This window comes from Diospyros lotus, chromosome 10 (assembly GCF_014633365.1).
Source record: "Diospyros lotus cultivar Yz01 chromosome 10, ASM1463336v1, whole genome shotgun sequence".
NCBI lineage: Eukaryota > Viridiplantae > Streptophyta > Magnoliopsida > Ericales > Ebenaceae > Diospyros > Diospyros lotus.
The window spans coordinates 34700850-34723543 of NC_068347.1; the positions used below are offsets into that span (position 1 = coordinate 34700850).

General features: G+C 33.3%; 2 protein-coding genes and 1 long non-coding RNA gene across 6 annotated transcripts in view; 2 read left to right on the forward strand and 1 right to left on the reverse strand.

Moving 5' to 3' along the window:
* LOC127810804 (uncharacterized) overlaps positions 1 to 22694 on the forward strand; it is a 52658-nt gene that overhangs the window by 23154 nt on the left and 6810 nt on the right. For 2 of the 4 annotated variants that reach the window (XR_008025580.1, XR_008025581.1), the window contains exon 4: positions 49 to 429. The gene's annotated coding sequence lies outside the window, so the exon portion shown is untranslated. Of the gene's footprint in view, positions 1 to 48; positions 430 to 12122; positions 12221 to 22694 lie in introns of those variants that run through there. The other 2 variants (XR_008025582.1, XR_008025578.1) reach the window with 2 other exon arrangements.
* LOC127810808 (uncharacterized) overlaps positions 1 to 22694 on the forward strand; it is a 66632-nt gene that overhangs the window by 21106 nt on the left and 22832 nt on the right. The gene's annotated exons all lie outside the window — the stretch shown is intronic.
* Positions 11922 to 16040, reverse strand: LOC127810800 (disease resistance protein RPM1-like). Its single transcript, XM_052350351.1, has one exon. It carries the CDS (start codon positions 15892 to 15894, stop codon positions 13027 to 13029), a length of 2868 nt encoding a protein of 955 aa, XP_052206311.1. The 5' UTR covers positions 15895 to 16040; the 3' UTR covers positions 11922 to 13026.

Sequence of the window (22694 nt, forward strand, 5' to 3'; positions counted from 1 at the left end):
TCCTAGTCTATTTGTCTTACCCACGGGTTAAAATATTTGCATCTCCAGGTCTAAGAGTTGTGTACATCTTGAGGCCACGGGTAATATATTTAGTCCCTTGCAGTTCTTTAGGCTGAATTTCTTGGATGGAAGAACAGGAGCTAGAACAGGTAAACTTTAGATGCAATGGGGTTAAACTGCAATGAAATTGCAGACAACACAAAATAAGTATTTCTAATCATCTAATTACCTGAATTCTTGAGGCAACTCCTTTTCATAAAATTGTGTTTTTGACTTCCTTTTGTTCTCCTTCACTTTTCATGATTTTTCAAATCATATTAGTTGATGATGTAGTGTGATTGAAAGAAATTAGTGTTGGTTTTAGCATGAATCTTGTATTTTTAGGGGGCCAAGGCCAAGGTGAAGACATTGGCATAAGTTTGGACACCAAATAAGGGCACCACTATATATATTGTTTTTTTTTATTTTTTTTTATGAGAACTTCGTCGCTTGATCTCATAATTTTTAACAAAAAGAATAAATCTGAGTATAGTAGCTGCACAGAAAATAACTTTGAACTTAAGGACTCAAATCGCCCATGACTCCCTCTAATCACTGACCTGGTTCATATTATCTGTTTTATCTACAATATATGCATATATATCTCATATATGTATATATGCATAGAACGATTTTGGAGCTCCCAGGCGCTCTGCTAATATTAATATTTATATATCATATATATATATATTAATATACAAATTGCCGAGAGTGAAAGGGAGAGGCTGTGCGTGACATTATATAGGAAGAAAAATGTGGTGAAAGCAACATTAGAATCATATCCTCCACACAAAGGGAAAGGAAGACAGACAGACAGCCCCATTGCCTTTAATTAGCTTTATTTTGGTTGGGTTGCCTTTGATAGAGAGGTATGGAATGTTCAGAGGTCTAGCTACGTTTGAATTTCCACTTGCCACAATATGTCAATAATTCAAAGTTTGAACTTCCACTACCCACCCAAAAAAAAGGGATTTTTCAAGATAACGACAATCTTTATTATTCTATAAAAGTTAAGAAAGAATTGTTTTTGTATATAATTTTTTTAAATTCGTAACATTTCAACCACAAATAAATAACTTTATCGTTGGTACAAAGACTACCTCTCAATTTTGGCATTGGGTAAGCTTAAGCCACATAGGTCCCTACAAAGGGTCATGCTTGAACGAAGAAATAGTCCATTCATCATTAAATATTTGAATTCAAGTCTCCAACACATCACATGGCTCAAATACCTCACTTTAAGAGCAGATAGGGACTTGTGACTCGCTCATGCACTCACTTTAAGGGTAGAAATATCACCTCTTGTATTACATATTACGACGTTATCATTACAAGATATAATAATATCTTCGATTTAGTGATTTTTTTTTTGAATGTTTATTTTTTTATAATTTTATTTTAAAATAAAAATTTATCTCATCTTTTTAATTTTAATTAAATTAATTTATTTTAATCACTTTTAAATATTAATTAATCATTATCCATTATTATATTTATCTACAATATATACATGTATCTCATCTATGTATATATACATAGAAAGATTTTAGGGCTCCTTTGCTAATATTAATATTTATATATCATATATATATATATCTATATACAAATTGTCGAGAGGGAGAGTGAGAGGGAGAGGCTGTGCATGATACTATATATAACATAATATATATTTATCTTGTGGGCCCACCCAAAGCCCCATTTCTGATTTTTGATATGTCGCAGCGCAATTGATGCCATAGGTTACGCGGAAAGCACAATTGATGCCCTAGGTTACACGAAAACAAAAATGGTAAACGTTTTTTTATATAAAATGAAATGTCTTAGATTATACAAAAATGAAAATATAAAAATAAATATTTTTTAAAAATAATAGACAAAATCTGAAATGAAAAATGTTTTGAAAACGTTTGAGCCGTTTCCCTACAAGATAGTTGACGCCTGCAAAGTTGCCTCCCACCATTTTAATTTCCTTGGTAATTTCAATTTTTCCATTGCCATTGGCAAATTCTATCTATAGCCCATAAATTTGCTCTTCACAGTCCACACCCTCGTTAAATTTTTTAATAATTTTAAAATTTTTATTTTACCCCCACAGCTCATAGCTCACTCTCTCATCTGACCGCCCCCGATCATCGGTCGTCGCCTCACCTCTCTTTTTCTTTCTCGTACCATACACACATACATATATATACATACGTGCAAGACAGCCATGGTCGGCCATGGCTGCCAACCCATTGCCATTACTGGGTCGACCGTGGCGGCCAACCCACACGCACGCATGCGCACACACACAGACACACTCTCTCTGTGTGACGACCGCGAGGTAGGTCGGTAATGGCAGCTGACCCACTGCCATTGCCAAGGTGGGTCAACCATGGTGCCCAACCCACCACAATTAGGGGATGGGATTCGGGGAATCACCACATATCGGGGTTAGGGGGGTCCCCTCAACGACGATGGCGACATCGTGCCGCCATTAGCCGCAATGGTGATGGCCACGATCGCACGAAGCACCGACCTGGTGTGATGATAGCAGTGGGTCAATTGCCATGACCGACCCATCTTGGCAATGGCGATAGGTAGATTGTCATGGCTGACCCACCTTGGCAATGGTGGTGGGTCAGTCGCCATGGTGGACCCATCTCGTGATCATGGCATAGAAAGAGAAAGAGAAAGAAAGAGAGAGTGTGTTTCCCCGATAGTGATGGGTTGGCCGCCATGGTTGCTGCATATGTGTATATATATATATATATATGTATGAGTTTGTGTGTGTATATGGTGTGGGAAAGAAAGAGAGGTGAGGTTATGGTTGGCAGTTGGGGGTGGCCTGATAAGGGAGTGGGATGTGAAAATAAAATAAAAATTTTAAAATTATTGAAGAATTTGGGGGGGGGGGGGGGGGGGGGGGGGGGGGGGTGTACCATGTAGTGAGCAAATTTGTGGGCTGAATTTGCCATTGCCCATTTTGACCGTTGCGCAAGCGCATTAATTGCGCCTGTGAGCTGTGCCGAGAAGCCAAAGCTTTCTCTCCATTTGACAAGCTATTTTGACTTTTCAAAGTACCAATCTAATCCTTTTTCGATTTATGTAATTATTAATTTTTATATATAATATATATAATAATAATACAATTAATATTATATAAAAATTAATTATCGATAGAAAAAAATTTCTTATTTATATTATCCTGTTAAAATTATCATCAGCTATTAATGATAATTTAGTTAATTGTTAACTTTTAACAATAATTTAATTTTTATTAATTATTAATAATAAATTAGGATACTAAATCAACTCAATATTACTAATTTGCGTATAATAATTAAGACACGTCAAACTTTAAATGCTGATAGAATATTTCGATCAATAATGATAATCTCCTCATCTCTTCCAAGCTAACTACCTGCCTCCCACTTTTTTTTAATTTTCTTCTGTGATAATTTCAATTTTGCCATTGCCATTTTGTCCCTTCTCAACTGCCCATTTTGATCATTCCACAGGCGCATTAACTGCTCCTGTAAGCTGTAATGAGAAAGGAGTCATGAATTGATCAAATTCACAACATTTGATAATTATGTTAAAATTTAATATGGTGTGATGGAGATGATATATTAGAATTTTTTTTAATATCGAAAACTCTTTCTCGATCGTGTGTGTCTTAGCCAAGATTTTTTTAATTACTAACCAACTAAGATCGTATAGGATGTTTACTTCACGCAATTAAATCTTAAAAAAAATTAATTTTATATTATTTTTTACCCAAGCTCAACTCTCAAAATCAATCCAAAATTATTGTATTAAAGCTTAACTCAAATAGGCCAAATGGCCCATATCCACTAACTCTCAAGTCCTAATCTATTTTATTTTCAAATTTATCTCATTTCTTATTTTCTTTTTTAATTCTCACCCAATTTATTTGTAGACTGTAAAATTGTAAAACCTAAGAATCCAAAAAGCTATTTCGGCAAAATTTTAACACGGCGACAACACCAAGTCACTGACATCACTCTAGTAAGGCAAAACTCGGTAATGGTCCATCCCTTCTCATTGTTTACTTTCTTTTTTTTTTTTTGTTTGCCCAATTCCATTTCTTTGATTATTTCCCCTTCATATTTATTTCTTGTATCTTATTATAGAATGTAGACCATATTTAATCTTGGTATTTTCTATATTGTTAAGTAAATTTTGTTTCCATTTCTTTGATTATTTCCCCTTCATATTTATTTCTTGTATCTTATTATAGAATGTAGACCATATTTAATCTTGGTATTTTCTATATTGTTAAGTAAATTTTGTAAGATTTAAGCACAAAATTTTGAAAATCAATAGGTAAAAAACAAGACTTCAGCCATTCCCTGTATCTTCAACGGATCGAAAGCTAAATTCTAAATGTCTTCATTCTTTGCTTTTGATAAAGAAAATTTAATTCATTTTACCGAGTATTATCCCAAAATTTTTTTAAAAGTAGAGCTCATAGCACTTAATGATCAACTTCAAACTTATATTTTTTATATATGTTCCAACAAAGAGTTTGAAGAATTACGGGGTCTTAGTGAACTTGTACATGAGTTGATTATGACAAAAAAAAAATATAATGTACCTATTAGTTTACAAGCTTGTGTCTTTGGTATTAACTTTTCAGGTTGTTACTGCTATAATTGAAAGAATGTTTTCTACAATGAACATTATGAATAATTAATTGCATAATATGATTGAAGACATGAATAATAGTTTAGTTGTGTATGTTGAAAATGATATATTTAATAAAATTAATAATGAGATCGTTATAAATGTTATCAATGTGACACTCCAACCCTACTATCGAGTGTCACCGTAACTCAAAGTTACATCAAGAGGTCCTATTTTGGAGGCTGGCTATGCCTAATAGCAGGGAAATGAAATAACGTAGGCTTCCTGGGTCGAATTCAGGGTTCACCGTCTCTGGTCATTAAGAACTCGAGATCTAAGATTCATAAACAGTGGAAGGACACTCGAGTCTCGTATCTGACCTATGCCCTATAGGCAGACTAATAAATTGCAAATTAAATATATTTTAACTCACATACACAAAGACACGAAGTGTTCATTATTATTAAAAAAAAAAAAGTACATTTGACAAGTACAGATGGTGTTCGACACAACTATTAAACAAAATAATTACAAACCACTCAACTCGCATTCCCATCATGGATTGCCACTCTCATCATTCGGTTGGTTGTCGACATACACCATTTTTTTCTTACCGAATCCCGAGTCATTTGTGTGGTTAATGGAAGTGAAGAGGTGAGTCTTGAGACTCAATAAATGTAATATATAATGCAGTAAATTAATAAGCATGACATCATAAACCCTTACTTATCTTAGACTCTTGGTGGCCTTTAGTGGTTTTTTTTAAGACCTTATCTCGAAATTTCTATGGTTAGAAATCCATTGCTTCATGCCTAAACACTCTCTCAACATCTTATGCAAACTATGACAAAAGTAATTTACACATAGAACATATTAAACCCTTATTTTGAAAAACGTGTCGCCTGATGACTTGTTAGACTTACCGTCGACGCACCTACAATTCCCTTAACAAAATATTTGTAACGTAAGATCAAGGAACTAATTTAGCAAGCCATAAACTAAATTCACTAAACTACTTTGTTGTGTAATCCAATAAATTAGCCAATTCATTAATTGACTAATTCCCTAAATTAACTTATTTAAACATAATCTACTAAATTAACTAATTTAAACAAACAATTTCCATGAAATTCACCTCTCTGCAAGTTGTTGAATCCTCTATAATTCATTTCTGCCTTTGCTTCCACTTGCCTTCAATTCTTCATCGCCAGGCTCTTCATATTTATACTCAATTTGTAGCTCAGATCATTGCAAAATTCACTTGGTTTATTCATTTCAAAGCCCATCATTTGATAGCCCATTAAATTGACAACATCATTCATCTTCACATGGCAATTACATCAAAAAATGGGAAAGGAAATAGGCTTTGGCGGATAAGGCAGAGGCAGCCCCAGTGACTGCCACATGGCGTGGCCAAGGCCAAACGCATGGGTTCCGCCTGGCACCTTGAAACGACGTCATTTGGAGCCTGGCTGAGTTTAATAAAAAACTCAGCCATTTTTTATCAAAAGTATAAAAAATTCTTATCGACATTTTATATGAGCTGTCAACTTTTTTTTGCTTTTAAACTTAAAAATGGTTGATAATTTTTACTTTATTTAATAGCCCATAAACTAAGACACAAAACGGTTGACAATTATCTTAATATCATCAATAATTTTGCCTTATATTTTTAAAAGATGTGTATGATTTTTGAAATAATATTGACACATTTAATACAACAATTCATTTGATTTCAAAATAACTTTTTTTTGATATCATGATGTTGTTTTCCAAGGTGAAATATTTTTCAATATATATTAAAAGGAAATTTAGACTTTTTTCTTTTGGCATCATTGAAATATATAAAAGTTTTGAACAACAATATCATCAAAATTATTTTAGATATTTTATAAATTAATCTCAATGAACATTTTCAAATTCTAAAGAAGTTTTTTATCATCAAAACATTTTATTAAAAACAAAATGACAATATAAAAATATATGAGAATTTTTATATTATAATATATAATATCAAAATCATTTATTATATATTAATTTTTAATATATAATTTTCTATATTAAAAAAATATTTATAAAAAGGCTCTTATATGTTTTTATTTATACGTGTCTCCACTTTTTCATTTCTTATTTTTTTTTTAAAATGTTGTTTTTCTGTTTCCATTACTTATTATATTCATTTCTCATTTTTATTTTTGTGCAATCTAATTTCTATGAATTATCAAAATGTTTTTTATATATTTTATTTCAAAAAAATAAAAACTAACCCTATCAACAAAATTTGAACTCGTGGCTTTCAACTTAAAATTAACTTAATTTTATCATTATATCAAATTATATTTTTATTTAATTTTGTCTTAAAAATAAAAATTTAGCTATAATTACCAAATACTACATAAATTTTCAAAATTTTTATTTTTTTACATGCTACATAACACGAGCAAACCTTGAGTATATATATATTATGAAAATGTTATTTTAATACTTAAATTTATCATTTTAATTGATATTTTATATTAATATGACATAAGATATAAAATATTAATACAAAATACTATCATAAATATCAAAGTTAAATGTTTAAATCACATATAGCTATATAGTTATAACTTTGGCAAAATATAAATTTTAGTTATTGTACTTGCACGCTTTTTTCATTTAGATATTTGAGTTTTTTATTATTTTAATTATATCACTGAATTATGTAATTTTAAGTCAAATACATTCTTAAATTTTTTTATTTTAATTACATCCCTAAACTATGTAATTTTAAAGTAACAATCTAATCCCTTTTTAATTTAGGTAATTATTAATTTTTATATATAATATATAAAATAATAATACAATTAATACTATATAAAAATTAATTATCTATAGAAATATTTTCTTATTTATGTTATCCTGTTAAAATTATCATCAATTATTAATTTTAATTTAAGTAATTATTAACTTTTAACAATAATTTAATTTTTATTAATTATTAATAATAAATTAAGATATTAAACCAACTCAGTATTACTAATTTTATGCTACGCGTACTTTTGAGTATAAATTTTTAATTTCATAATTAAATAATAATTAAGACACATCAAACTCTTAATGCTATAGAATATTTCGATTAATAATATGATAATCCCCTCATCTCTTCCAACCTAACTAGACTCCCATTTTTTTTAATTTTCTTCTCTAATAATTTCAATTCTGTCATTGCCATTTTGTCTCCTTCTCAACCGTCTATTTTGGGATGACTACTCTTGCACAGTCCCCAGTGTTTGTGTTTTCGATTACGTCATAAGAGATAAATTGTAAGTTGAGCCTTTAACTCTTACACAATGTAAGAATTGAACTTATAACCTACTAAATTAATATTGATATATTACTCATTTGATCACTCGATCTATGCCCTAAACGCTTCTTAACTGGCCATTTTGATCATTGCACAGGCGCATTAAGTGGAGTGCAATTTTGTTCACCCCTTTAATGAGAGTGAACATAATCCCTGAGTATTTTGGGAGTTATGTCTAACAGAGGAGACAACAAGTAATAGAGGGGGTTGCCCCCTCCATTAAACATAACCCCCAAAATACATGGAGATTATGTTCACCACGTTAAAGGGGTGAACAAAATTGCACTCCATTAAGTGCTCCTATGAGCTGTACCGAGAAAGCCAAAGCTTTCTCTCAATTTGACATGCTATTTTGACTTTTAAAGGGGCAATCATTTTTTTTTATAATTATTAGTTCTTATATACAATATATATGATATATGTATACTCCTTATATTATATCATTAAAATTATCATCAACTATTAATAACAATTTAATTAGTTATTCACTCTTAACAATAATTTAATCTTCATTAATTATTAATAATAGATTAAAACACTGAACCAGCTCAATGTCACTAATTCTGATGCTATGCTCACTTTTGACTTTGACATTTAAGTTTCATAGTTGAGTAACAATCGAGACAAGTCAAATTTTTTAACATCGATCAAATATTTTGATCTACAATAAAGATCTTTTTATCTCTTCAAAACATTACAAAAGATCTTAAGTGACAATTCGATTATCGTGCATTATAATCCTTCCATAAACTAACATCTTGACCAAATAAGAGTCATAACTTGATCAAACTCACAAAACTCAATAATTATGTCAAGATCTAGTATGGTGTGATTGAGATGACACATTAGAACTCTTTCTGGCATTGAAAACTCTTTCTTGATCGTGCATGCCTTGGCCAAGGTTTTTTCAATTACTAACCAACTAAGATCGCATAGGATGCTCACCTCACGCGGCCAAATCTTTAAAAAAAAAAAATAATCTAGTTTTATATTATTTTTAACCCAAGCTCAACTCCCAAAATCAACCCAAAATTATTGTATTAAAGCCTAACTCAAATAGACCAAATGGCCCATATCCACTGACTCCCAAGTCCTAATCTATTTCATTTTCAAATTTATCTTATTTCTTACTTTCTTTTTCAATTCTCACCCAATTTATTTGCAAATTGCAAAATTGAAAAACCTAAGAATCCAAAAGGCTATTCCGATGGAATTTCGGCACAGCGACAACGCCGAGTCACCGACATCACTCTAGCAAGGCAAAACTCAGTAATGGTCCATCCCTTCTCATTGTTTACTCTTTTTTTTTTCTTGTTTGCCCAATTTCATTTTTTGATTATTTCCCCTTCATATTTATTTATTATATCTTATTATAGAATGTAAACCATATTTAATCTTGGTATTTTCTGTATTGTTAAGTAAATTTTGCAAGATTTAAGCACAAAATTTTGAAAATCAGTGATAAAAAACACGACTTCAGCCATTCCCTATATCTTCAACAGCATCGAAAGCTAAATTCTAAGTATCTTTATTCTCTACTTTTGATAAAGAAAAATTAATTCGTCTTGCTAAATATTATCCTGAAGATTTTTCAAGAGCAGAGCTCATGGCACTTGATGATCAATTTCAAACTTATATTTTTTATATACATTCCAACAAAAAGTTTGAAGAATTATAGGGACTTAGTGAACTTATACAGAAGTTGGTTGCGACAAAAAAAAAATATATAGTGTACCCATTAGTTTACAAACTTATGACTTTAGCATTAACTCTTCAGGTTGCTACTGCTACAGTTGAAAGAGTATTTTTTACAATGAACATTGTGAATAATCGATTGCATAATAGGATTGAAAACCAATGGAATAGCTTAATTGTGTATGTTAAAAATGATGTATTTAATAAAATTGATAATGAGGTCATTATACAGTGTTATCAAAGTATTAAAAGTTGTAGGGAACAATTATAAAAAGTTTTTACATTTTAATATTATCGTTATTGTCTTATTTTTTAAATTTCATTTTTTGTATTTAAGTTCACCCCTACTAAATCAAAATCTTTGTTCTACCCCTGTGTCGGAGGTCAATGGATTCCATCAATGATCACCTGCTCCATATGCCACTGAACATAGACCATAGATAATATTCCCACCTTATATTCGGGTTATTCTATGTAACAACAAATCTTTGTACCAACGTACAAGACAACTGTGTCTCCTTTCATTCAAAGACTAATTACACAATTGAATATCAATAACAGATCATTAATCCTCTCAGCCATATGATATGTTACATGCGTCACATTCGGTAGATGTTCAACCAATACCTACCCACATGTCTATTATCTGCATCTCATGCAATATGGAATGTGACTCACCGTCCATTATTATTAACATCTCATACTAATCAATGATAGTAGCCCACGTGTCAATCTGTAATGGATTAATCATATTTTCCTTTTAAGAAATCTAAGGACCTGGAATTACTTAAAGAAGCCATGAGTTATAGATCTTTATCATATATTCTTAATATTTTAAGAATAAAATCATCAGGATATCTAAAAACTCATTCATATATTATTGGAGACGTATTGATGGTAAAATGTGCATATGTTCACAATGATATTATTGATCATGCAATGCATAAGGGTTTGGGATTATGGACTGGCACCGCTATTCTGCCAAGGGTGCACCCATACACCTTGGCCTAGTAAGGAGGCTGTAAAAATGGGGAGTAGCAGTTGGGTGCGGTCGACTCAAAACAAAATGATATGGAAAGGACATTTTGCATTTTGCATTCATGCACGAAATATATTTATTATTCCCTTACTTAAATGATTCATCATTTAACTTGAGTTTTTCCCCTGGAATATTCAAACATTCCAGATGGAGATAGTAGTAGAAACGAAGATGAATAAACCATGAAATAGTACTTAGCAGAGTGCATGATTAATGTAATGTATGTTATGTAACCCATGTATTTAAGTTCTACTATTTTAAAATCTAAACGTTTTAAGGAATGATGATGTATAACCTTATGGTTAATGAGGATGTAAGAACTGATTTATGATTAATGTTAAGATATCAGGTTCGATTCTAACTTCCGCAATAGATGTGTATGATAATTCTCTTTCGAGATAAATTAATGAAAATTTTGGGATATATATGAAGAATGATATGGTTTAACTTTAGTTTGAAGGAAAAAAATTTACTATCTTATAATTGTCCCAAATTATAATGCGGCCGAGAAAGTGGGGCGTTACAAAAGACGTATGCCTAATATCACAATACAGAAAAAGAAAGCATAACTCATTTCCACAATGTGATTGTGTTGAAGTTGGGTCTAACTTGCAATAGAATTTTTACATTCAAGAGTTTATAAAAATAGGATGATGCATTCTCCAATTTATTCAGTGAAATAAAATTCTAAATTCGTCCATATCTTAAATTTTTTATTGATAATCCTAACTTTTTTTCCTTTATTGTATCTTCTCGTGTAGTTCCAAGGTCAATCCCAATGACCACATTGATTGTTTTTTCATTTTCGAGAAATTTTCTTCCTACTTATGTGCTACATTTAGTATGTGCAAGTCACACATAGGATTCCAACAAAAACAGGACTCAATAGGCCCGTAAATAAAAAGATTGGGTTTATTAGGATGAAAACTTAATTTTGTACTCAATAAACCTAATTGACATAGTTGGAGGGTCAAGTTGAACTTTTGTCCATTTTATTTTTTTAATTGTTACATAACACGAGCAAACCTATAGTGTGTATATATATTATGGAAATGTTATTTAAACAGTTAAATTTATTATTTTAATTTATATTTTATATTAATATAACATAAAAAAATAAAATACTAATACAAAATATTACTATAAATATCTAAGTTAAATATTTAAATAGCATTTAGTTATATAGCAGTAACTTTCGAGGCATTTAGTTTCATGGCTTATGGGTTTTCAGTATGGAGCTCACTTCCATATAATGATTAGAGCAAGTCTCTGTTTGAGAAATGACTTCAAAACTATCTTCAAATGCTCCTCCATTTGAGTGTGACCTTTGTTACAAATACTTGTACCTAAAAATCGTTCCTATCACATGTACAGAATGGGAGAATTTGTGCGAAGAAACACTATTTGGTGGTGGAGGCTCTTTCACTCAGGGGCACGGCTTCCTCTTCCTTTGTTTTCAGCATTTTGGGTAGGTAAAACAACTTCTCCTTCTTTAGATTCCTGGGTTTTGTGTTTTCTGTAGAGAATTCGTTGCTGGGTTGCCTAATTGCCCCCCAACTGTTTGATTCATGGACGCAGAAGTGTGAATTCTAGTACCACTGTTTGAAACTTCATTGTCGTCTTGAATTAGATTAAAGGGCAAGCGGACATTGTTTGAAGGATTCCTTTTTGGTTCTTTTGGCAAGTCTAGACTTTTGTGGGTTCATTAGATTTTCTTCACAATGCACCCTTGAGGTTTACTTGGAAACAGTTTCAATCTTTGATGTTTAGAAGACCAAATGCCAAATTTACTTAATCCATGTGAATTCGTGCCAACTAATTGCACTCGTAAGTTCAAATATGAACTAGAAGCAAATTTAACTAACCAGAATTAATGAACTGGGTTTTGTTGGGTTTTCTTCCATCCCTTGATCAGTTTGATTCTACGTCCAAAAAGTGGGAGCAAATCAGACCCCATTTATGTCTGGCATGAATCTGAACTGGGGTGACCCATGAAACCCTCTCTCTCTCTCTCTCTCTCTCTCTCTCTCTCTCATGTAGCTGATATAATTCAAACTCTCAAATTTAGTAAAATTGTGGTCTCAATGTAAGTCAAAGTAAGCCAACTTCTCATTTCGACTTTGCATAACTTTGTAGGCATATGAAAAAACAAAAGATGGTTATCAGTGTAAGTTAAAGTAGGCCAACCTCTCAAATTTAGTAAAATTGTGGTCTCGATGTAAGTCAAAGTTGCAAACAGAAGACGAGATGGTTGTCATGAAGAAATCCATTTTGAGCTTCATTGACCCTTAAATTTTAGGTCACTTTCATAATTTTGGAAATCTCTAGGAGCACAGAGTTTGTATTTCAATGCTTGACGCTTGAAACCAAACTTAACAGTTGGTATATGCTCCACAATCCAATGATCTTGGCCTTTCTTTGGTAGCATTCTATTTATGAGCTTTGCAGGTATATGGAAAAAGAACAAAGTTGTGAGTTTCCTAAGGTGACGGATCCCTAAAGGAACCTCTTCCAATTGCGGACATGGCCCAAATATTAGTTCTTCAAGAAGAGTCAATGCCCCTTCCTCTATTATCACTGAATGCAATCCCGTCTCAGAACTAAGAGTTAGGCTCTTAAGTTTTGGAAACCATCCAACCTTAAAAGACAATTGATCTCCATAACACACGTCAGTGAGAGTCAGCATTAGTAGGTTTGGCAAAGCTTGAAGCCCTTGTAATGGATCATCAACCAAACCTGACCAACGCAGTCTTAGCTCTTGTAAAGTTTGAAGTTGAGCAATCCAGCATGGAAGCTTTTTCAAACGTCCATTCAAGGCGAGTCGCTCAAGAGATTTAGGTGGCACAGAAACTGAATCTAAATCCAGAATCTCATGTTCACTTATAGCGCATACCGCAAAAAATTTAAGGTGTTTCATATTCTGAATGCTGTTAAAAAGATCCCTGCAATTTTCTGTTCTCAATTTGTAGATGCCCAACTTCCTCAGCTTTTGCAAATTCTGAAGCTCTTTAAATAGGCTGACTGCATCATGATTTGCCCCCACAAGCGATAGCTTCTGCAACTCCTTTAAACAACCAATCCCTCCTCGCATCTTTACCCCTTTTATGGAATCTAAACTTAAATTCCTAGTGTCAAAGTTAAATGCCAAAAGATGCCTCAACTTGTGGAGCCTGTTGATCTGGGAAGGTAGCTTACTTACAAGACAATATTTTAAATCCAGAGTCAGCAGGTTGTGCAGCTTGCCGATTGACTTGGGAATCACTGTCACCTTTGTATGCCTTACACTCAGGTACTTCAAGTGAAATAAATTTCCCACTTCTTTATGAATCTGAATCAAAGGTGAATCACTAAGATCTAGCGTTTTTAGAAGCTTAAAATTTCTTGCCAGTATACTCATCAGGCGTTTCTCTGGCAACTTAACCACTCGAAAAAGAAAAATTGAACGAATCCAAGATAACTTATCCCTTTCAAAAATGTTGTCCAAATTGCAATCCATATGTATTGACAATCTTCTAGTAATATCATCAAAACTCAAATTCTCTGCTCCTAAAACATGACAAAAGTTCAACTCCATAGACTTTGTCACGATGATCTCTCGCACCACATCATGCACCCTGCAGGTTTTAACTCTCCCACCAGGTTTCTTACTTGACACTTGAACCAAGCTTCTATGGATGAGCTCGGTCAGGTACTCTTCTGCAACTTCTTCTAAAGTTTTGCCTCTGTGTTCTTCAATGAAGCCCTCTGCTATCCACAATCGGATCAATCTTCCACAATTAATAGAGTAATCCTCAGGTATTATGCCAAAGTACAAGAAACAGGATTTGAGGTAGTAGGGCAAATCATGGTAACTAAGCAACACAATTTTTGAGATGCTTGTAAGGGCAGGTTTCATTTGTAACTCAGAGCCTAGGCTATCGTAGAACCTCTTCCATTCTGATGCAACCTTTGTTTTGATGGACAGAATACCACTTATTGCCACAATAGCAAGTGGCAATCCTTCACATTTTTGAACTATTCGAAGAGATATGTCCTTCAATTCAGGGGGACAGCGGCCTTCGAAGTCCCTTTGAAAGGCCTTCATGCAGAAGAGGTCCCAAGCCTTCTCTTCGGGCAGGGGCTGAAGCCAGTGGATATGATCCCATGGCGATTCTTTGCAGAAAACCGCAACCTCCTCACTGCGGGTGGTGATGATTACCCTACCGCCTTTCCCATTTCTGGGCAAAGCATGGTTGATGAATTCCCAAAAGCTTGTTGTCCATACATCATCAAAGACAATTAGATACCTGTTCTGAGTTAGAAATTCCCTCAGCTTGTGAAGGAGTGAATTCTGGCCCATAACATCAATTTCTGGAGGTGTAGTAGACTCCCTTAATTCGGATTGGTAAAACTGTTTCAGCATTGTTCCGAGTATCTCCTCCCACTTGTATGATCTAGAGACAGGGACCCAAGCGCAGCAATCAAAGTGTCCAGCCACGGTTTGCTTTCCATAGACCTTGCTAGCAAGGGTGGTCTTGCCCACTCCAGGCATCCCCACCACCGAAATCACCACTCTCTTCGACTCTTTGGATATCAATTGCCCGGTCAATGCATCTCTGCTGGATTCAATTCCCACGAGTTCATCTTCCTCAACGAAGAGGGAAGCCACTCGAGGATCATGCCACGGCCGTTCAATTCTCTTGCTCCCTGATCCCTGCATCACACTGAATCCATACCTGTCAGCCCTCTCCTTGATCTCACCAATAGTCTGTTTGATGTCTTGAATCTGAGAGGCTATGTTTACTCTACAGAATAAACTGCCGAAACGACGCCTTCTTCCTCGATCAAGTAGGTATTCATCGATCACATCCTCAATTCGATACGCCACTTCCCGGACCTGCTTCACCCAAACCATGGCGATTTCATCTCCGATTTCTGCCCTAAGATCGGCGTCTTTTAGGAAAGACTTTATGCTCTCCAATTCAGCTTTGATGCTGGCAACATCTCGGCGGACATTGCTCAAAAGCTTCGCTTCGTTGATTATGAGTGGCGCCAAAGTCTGGATCACAGAGTCTACCACGCAGTACGCCATTACTCTGGAGAAATCTAGTTCTTCTTTTTTCTCCTCAATTAGGCTATGGCATAGTTGAATCGACCTACTTGACATGTGAAAGTATGTTTTTCCTTGACTTCTCAAAGTCTGTCTCTGCTTTCGTCTAGAGTTCTCAAAGTAAAGTGCAGACCCCAGGTGGTGACTGCAGGCTTGAGAGTTGAAGACAGATAGAAACGGACACCTACTTGTCTGATTAGAGTGGGTGGCTGGCCAAGTAGTAGTCACTACTAGTCGGCACGCCACCTACTTTCCTTGACTTCACGGAGTCTCCACTCTCTTTCCCGTGTTTGAATGGAAATCTACAGGTAGTGGCTGAATTTGACAAATCGCAGCTCACGATTCTCACTTTCTTTTTTGTATTTTCTGAAAGCTCGATAGACTTTTGTCGCAAAATTGAACTCTTCGGTATAGGTGTCAAAAGGGCCGGTCCGGCCCAGCCCGGTCCGGCCCGAGTCGGCCCACGGGTTTTTTAAACGGGCCGGGCCCGGGCCCTTTTGCCGTGGATAGGGCCCGGCCCGGCCCACGGCCCCCTACAAAGGGGCCGGGCCGGGCCCTTAGCCCACGGGGCCTAGTAGGCCCGGCCTTTTTTTTTTTTTTAAATAATTTTTTTAAAATAATACATATAATATATACATATATAAATATCAAAATAATACATATATAAAAATTAATTTTTTTCTTTTAAAAATATTTTCTATCTTAATTCTTAAGTTTTAAATATTATTTCATTATTTTATATTTCAAAATTCTATATGCCTTATAATTTTTCTTGTGAATTAATATGAAAAATAATGTACATATAAATGTTTATTTATAATTTAAATATATAAAAAATTTAACTTAAAAATTTTAAATAAATTGATGGTTATTATTTATATATATTGTGAAATTAAATTTTTTAGTATCCAATATCAATAATTACTAAAGAATAACAAAATTAAAAAAAAAAATGAGTAAGGGCCTTATTGGCCCATAAGGGCCTCATGGGCCCGGCCCATAAGGGCCACGGGCCGGGCCGGGCTGGGCCCTTAGATGGGCTGGGTCGGGCCGTGGGCCCAATTTCTTTGGCCAAGCCCGGCCTCCAATGGGGGCCGGACTTGGCCCGACCCGTTTGAACAGTAACAGGTCGGGCCAAAGCTCGGCCCATCACGGGCTGGGCCGAGCAGCCCGCGGGCTGCCTGGCCGGGCTGCCCGGCCCTTTTGAGACCTCTAGTCTTCGGTACGTTTCTCATTCTTGTAATTGTAATTATAATAATACTGCTATTGCATATATATATATATATATATAGGTTTGTCAGATTCACTTGACATGATAGTTGCTGACTCAGTGCATACTTTGTTATATAAGCTACTTAATGGGAGCTAGGTAGGAGTAGGAGTCTAGGTGACATCACTTTGGGTGAGATGTTATAATCATGAACCAGCTGTAGCTGTGGCTGTGGTTAGATTAGTCACTTTTAATACTTTATGTGTTTGCAACTTATTCATATTTAAGATCAGTAGTTGCGGAGAATTCAATTCCATTTATGATTGATTTCTAAAAATTTCTCCTAGTCTATTTAATATATTTACCCACGGGTTATTAAAATATTTGCATCTCCAATTCCAAGAGCATCTCTAATATATTACATTAAATTTGACGTCATTTTAGTATCAACAGTAATTTACATCAAATTTTTGTTCACTCCTCATCACAAAATTAGTGTAAAAGACATCTTTAAAGAATATTTTATATTTAATTAATATTAATTAATTTAAAATATTATTATTAAAAATAATTAGTCACATTTTATAAAAAATTTAATAATTACTCTCATTATTTTTTTTAAATTTTTTACAAAATATTTTATTTCAACTAATTTTTTAATCACCCATGTCTTCCTATATATAAAACAGATAATATGAACATGCAGGAAAAGAAAATTAAAGAATAATTGACTTTTCAAAGTAGCAAATATAACCCCTTTTTGATTTAGGTCATTATTAATTCTTATATATATAATAATAATAATAATAATAATAATAATAATAATAATAATACAATTAATATTATATAAAAGTTAATTATCTATAGAAAAAATTTCTTATTTATATTATCCTGTTAAAATTATCATCAACTATTAATGATAATTTAATTAATTATTAACTTTTAACTATAATTTAATTTTCATTAATAATTAATAATAAATTAAGATATTAAACCAACTCAATATTACAAATTTCATGCTATGCACACTTTTGGGTATAATTTTTTAATTTTATAATTAAATAATAATTAAGACACATCACACTTTGAATGCTAATCCAATATTTCGATCAATAATGATACTCTCTTCATCTCTTCTAACCTAACCTAACCTAACCTGCCTCCTACTTTTTTTAATTTTCTTCTTTGATAATTTCAATTTTGTCATTGCCATTTGATCTCCTTCTCCACTGCCCATTTTGAACCTTGCACAAGCGCATTAATTGCTCCTGGGAGCTGTACCGAGAAAGCCGAAGCTTTCTCTCAATTTGACATCCCATTAATTGATAATTATTAATTCTTATATACAAAATATATAATATGTATACTCCTTATATTATACGGTTAAGATTATCATCAACTATTAATAATAATTTAATTAATCATTAATTCTTAATAATAATTTAATCTTCATTAATTATTAATAATAGACTACAACACTGCTCAATATCACTAATTGTGATGCTATGCCCACTTTTGGGTGACATTCTAGATTGATAGTTGAGTAGCAATTGAGACAGGTCAAGTTATTCAACATTGATCAAACATTTTGATCTGCAATGAAAATTTATCTATCTCTTCAAAATATCTCAAAAGATCTTGAGTGATAACTAATATTATATCAAGATGATTCTATTAACAGTGAAGTCAATATTTTTAGTAAATTTATTTGAGTTTTCAATTACTGTATATTATAATTCTTCAATAAAATCTTGACCAAATAAGAATCATAAACTGATCAAACTCAAAAGACTTAATAATTATACCAAAATTTAGTATGATGTGATCGAAATAATACATTAAAACTCTTTCTGACATCGAAAACTCTTTCCTGATCGTGCATACCTTGGCCAAGATTTTTTCAATTACTAATTAACTAAAATCGCATAGAATGCTCACTTCACACAGCCAGATCTTAAGAAAAAAAAAATTAATTTTATATTATTTTTAACCCAAACTCAACTCCCAAAATCAACCCAGTTTTGTTCAAATAGGCCAAATGGCCCATATTCGCTAACTCTCAAGTCTTAATCCATTTCATTTCCAAATTTATCCATTTTTTTGCTTTTTTTTTTTTTTTCTAATTCTCACTCAATTTATTTGCAAACTTCAAAATTGAGAAACCTAAAAATCCAAAAAGGTATTCCGGCAGAATTTAACATCGAGTCACCAACATCACTCTAGCAAGGCAAAACTCGATAATGGTCCATTCCTTCTCATTGTTTACTTTTTTCTTTGTCTTGTTTCCCCAATTTCATTTCTTTGATTATTTCCCCTTCATATTTATTTATTGTATCTTATTATAGAATGTAGACCATATTTAATCTTGGTATTTTCAGTATTGTTAAGTAAATTGTGCAAGATTTAAGCACAAAATTTTGAAAATTAGTAGGTAAACAACAAGACTTCAGTCATTCTCTGTATCTTCAACAGCATCGAAAGCTAAATTCCAAATATCTTCTTTCTCCGCTTTTAATAAAAAAAAATTAATTCGTTTTGTTGAGTATTATTTTGAAAATTTTTCAAGAGTAGAACTCATAGCACTTGATGATAAACTTCAAACTTATATTTTTTATATGCGTTCCAACAAAAAGTTTGAAAAATTACGGGGACTTAGTGAACTTGTATAGAAGTGAGTTGTGACGAAAAAAAATATAGTGTACCCATTAGTTTACAAGCTTGTGACTTTGACATTAATTTTTTAGGTTGCTACTGCTATAGTTGAAAGAATATTTTTTGCAATGAATATTGTGAATAATTGATTGCGTAATAGGATTGGAGACTAATGAATGAATGATAGTTTAGTAGTGTATGTTAAAAATGATGTATTTAATAAAATTGATAATGATGTCATTATACAACGTTATCAAAGTATGAAAGGTCGTAGGGAATAATTGTAAAAAGTTTTTATATTTTAATATTATCATTATTGTCTTATTTTTAAAATTTTATTTTTTGTCTTTAAGTTTGCCCCTACTAAATCAAAATCTTGGCTCTACTCTTGCACCGGAGGTTAATGGATCCCATCAGTGATCATCTGCCTCTATACGCCACTAAACATAGACTACATAGATAACATTCCCACCTCATGTTTGAGTTATTTTGCGCAACAACAAATCTTTGTACTATCATACAAGGCAATTGTGCCACCTCCTGTTCGAGAACTAATTACACAATTGAATATCAATAACAAATCATTAATCCTCTCAGTCATGTGATTTGTTATATGCCTTACATTTCGCAGATATTCAACCAACACCTACCCACATGTCTACTATTTGCATCTCATGAAATATGGCATGTGACTTACCATCTATTATTATTAGTATCCCATACTAATCAATAGTAATAACCCACGTGTCAATCTATAATCGATTAATCATATTTTTCTTCTAAGAAATCTAAGGACCGAGAATTACTTTAAGAAGTCATGTGTTATAGATTTTTATCACATTCTTAACATCTTAAAAATTAAATCATCAGGATATTTAGAGACTCATTCATATATTATTGGAGATGTATTAATGAAGATATAATTATTTATTGATATGCAAGATCATATTATTAGACCCAACACATACATTATATATCATTTAAATATAGGATTATGGCACTAAATCCAATAATAAATTACAATTGAATGAATCTAAGGGTTAAATCTCTTAATTACAATAAAGCTTAGAATACAAATTCAAAGGCTTATTAATAAGAATTACAAATATACAACTTGGCTTTGAATGAAAAATGAAAACTTAAAACACTTGAATAATTTAAGAATCAAACACTTGAATACATGCACTTCTTCATTAGCTAGTTCTTACGCAGCTTCAATCTTTATTTATAGCTTTCTAGGTTGTCTAACCATTGATTAGCCGTTAATGGGATCGTTGGACTACATTTAATGTCTAAAAAACTAGCCATTTGATATTCTCTTATATGAAATGATCAATAGTTCAAAAGAATCAATCGACAATTTTTTGAAAACATTTAAAATGCAAGCATATGGTCGACTTTTCTAATTGAGTCAATATTTTCAATAGAATTGCTGACAGTTTTCGCTAATAAGTCGATAATTTGGAAAGAAAGTCGACATTATACAGTCAATGTCGACCAAATTTGAACTCACGTGCAAACAATCAAGAGTATAAAAAATCATTGTCGACATTTAATTACATGAACTGTCAACTGTTTGTGCTTTTAAACTTAAAAACTGTAATATCCTAAAAATAATAAAAGTGTAAATTAAATTTATCTAAATTAAATTTATTTAATTAATTAATATGTTATAATTTTGTGTGGCGGTGCGCATGTGCTTAAAGGTTAAGCAAAGTGGCCATTTTCTGTCAAATGGAAACCAGAGAATTAACAGAGGAGAGAAGGAGAGTTGGAGATGGTGAACTTGAGGGCGAGCAGAGAGTGAGAGATAAAGTAAGAGAGGGAGATGGAGAAAGAGCTCAACTGAGAGAGAGAGCTTGGAGGCCAATCGGCCATGGTAACGGCTGCCATGGCCGACGAGCAGCAGTAGCGTCTTGAAGAAGTCGGGGCCATGGACGACGCGGAGCAGCGGCGGCGGCGACGTGAGGTAGTAGCAGCAACATCAGCGCGCGCGGCCGTGGGAGGCGGAGTTGGAGGCGGCGGCTGGAGGAAGGAGCTCGGCTGCGTTGGTGCTGGTTCGGCCGCGGGAAGAAGAAGAAGAAGAAAAGAAAGAAGAAAGAGAGAAGAAGAGGGAAAGAAGAAAGAGAGAAGAAGAGGGAAAGCAGGAAGAGGAAGAAGCAAGGCGCGTAGGAGCAGGGGCGCGGGAGAAGAAAGGAAGAAGAAGAGAAGAAGAAAAAATAAAGAAAAGAAAAGTAAAGAAAGGAAAGAAAAGAAAATAAGGAAAAAATAAAAGAATTTTGGGATTTTTCGGCAAAGGAAGTGATCAGGTACGTGGGTAAAAAATTAGCAAAAGTGCGATTTGTTTAAATTATAAATTTTACGCGATTAGAAATAATTAATTTAAGTTCTGGTTGTGTTATTTGCTAGGAAATGATTTAATTCGCATCGAGAGCACAAAAGAGACTGAAAGCAGCTATTTTCAGGCAAACTCCTAACCCTCTCCTCGTGTTCTTCAATTCCCGTAAAAGACCCCGTGATTCCTCGTATTTTATCATCTCCTTTACTTTAATTCGGCACCTAGTCTTATTTGTTGAATTATTATTCATCTGTTTTAATTTAAATTAAATCCGAGACTTCTAGAATTTTATTCGTTGTGAGCCTATGGGGGTTTGTACCGCCCCCATTCCTTTTGGGAATGATGTTGACCCAGCCTGGGAACTAGGTTCCTACACATGCAGGTTTATTTACGATTTTATTGGGTTTATTTACAGTTTTTCTCGGATTTATTTATGATTCGGTTAGAGCGATCGAGTAGTAGGGCAGGGGTCGGTTGTTGGTGACGTTGGGGTAGACTATTGTACGGCCTTGAAGTGGACCGTCGGGTGGACACTCCTAGTCACTGGCCGTTGACCGGTGCTGGGCACTGCTGACTAGCTCTGCCGGTATGTGATTTATTGCATGATTAGATACATTGTATTACCGTTCATGATTTGATATGCACATGGGTACGGGT

Excerpts from the sequence above, each read along its gene's own strand:
- LOC127810800 (XM_052350351.1), bottom strand. The coding sequence starts at position 15,894 with ATGTCAAGTAGGTCGATTCAACTATGCCATAGCCTAATTGAGGAGAAA.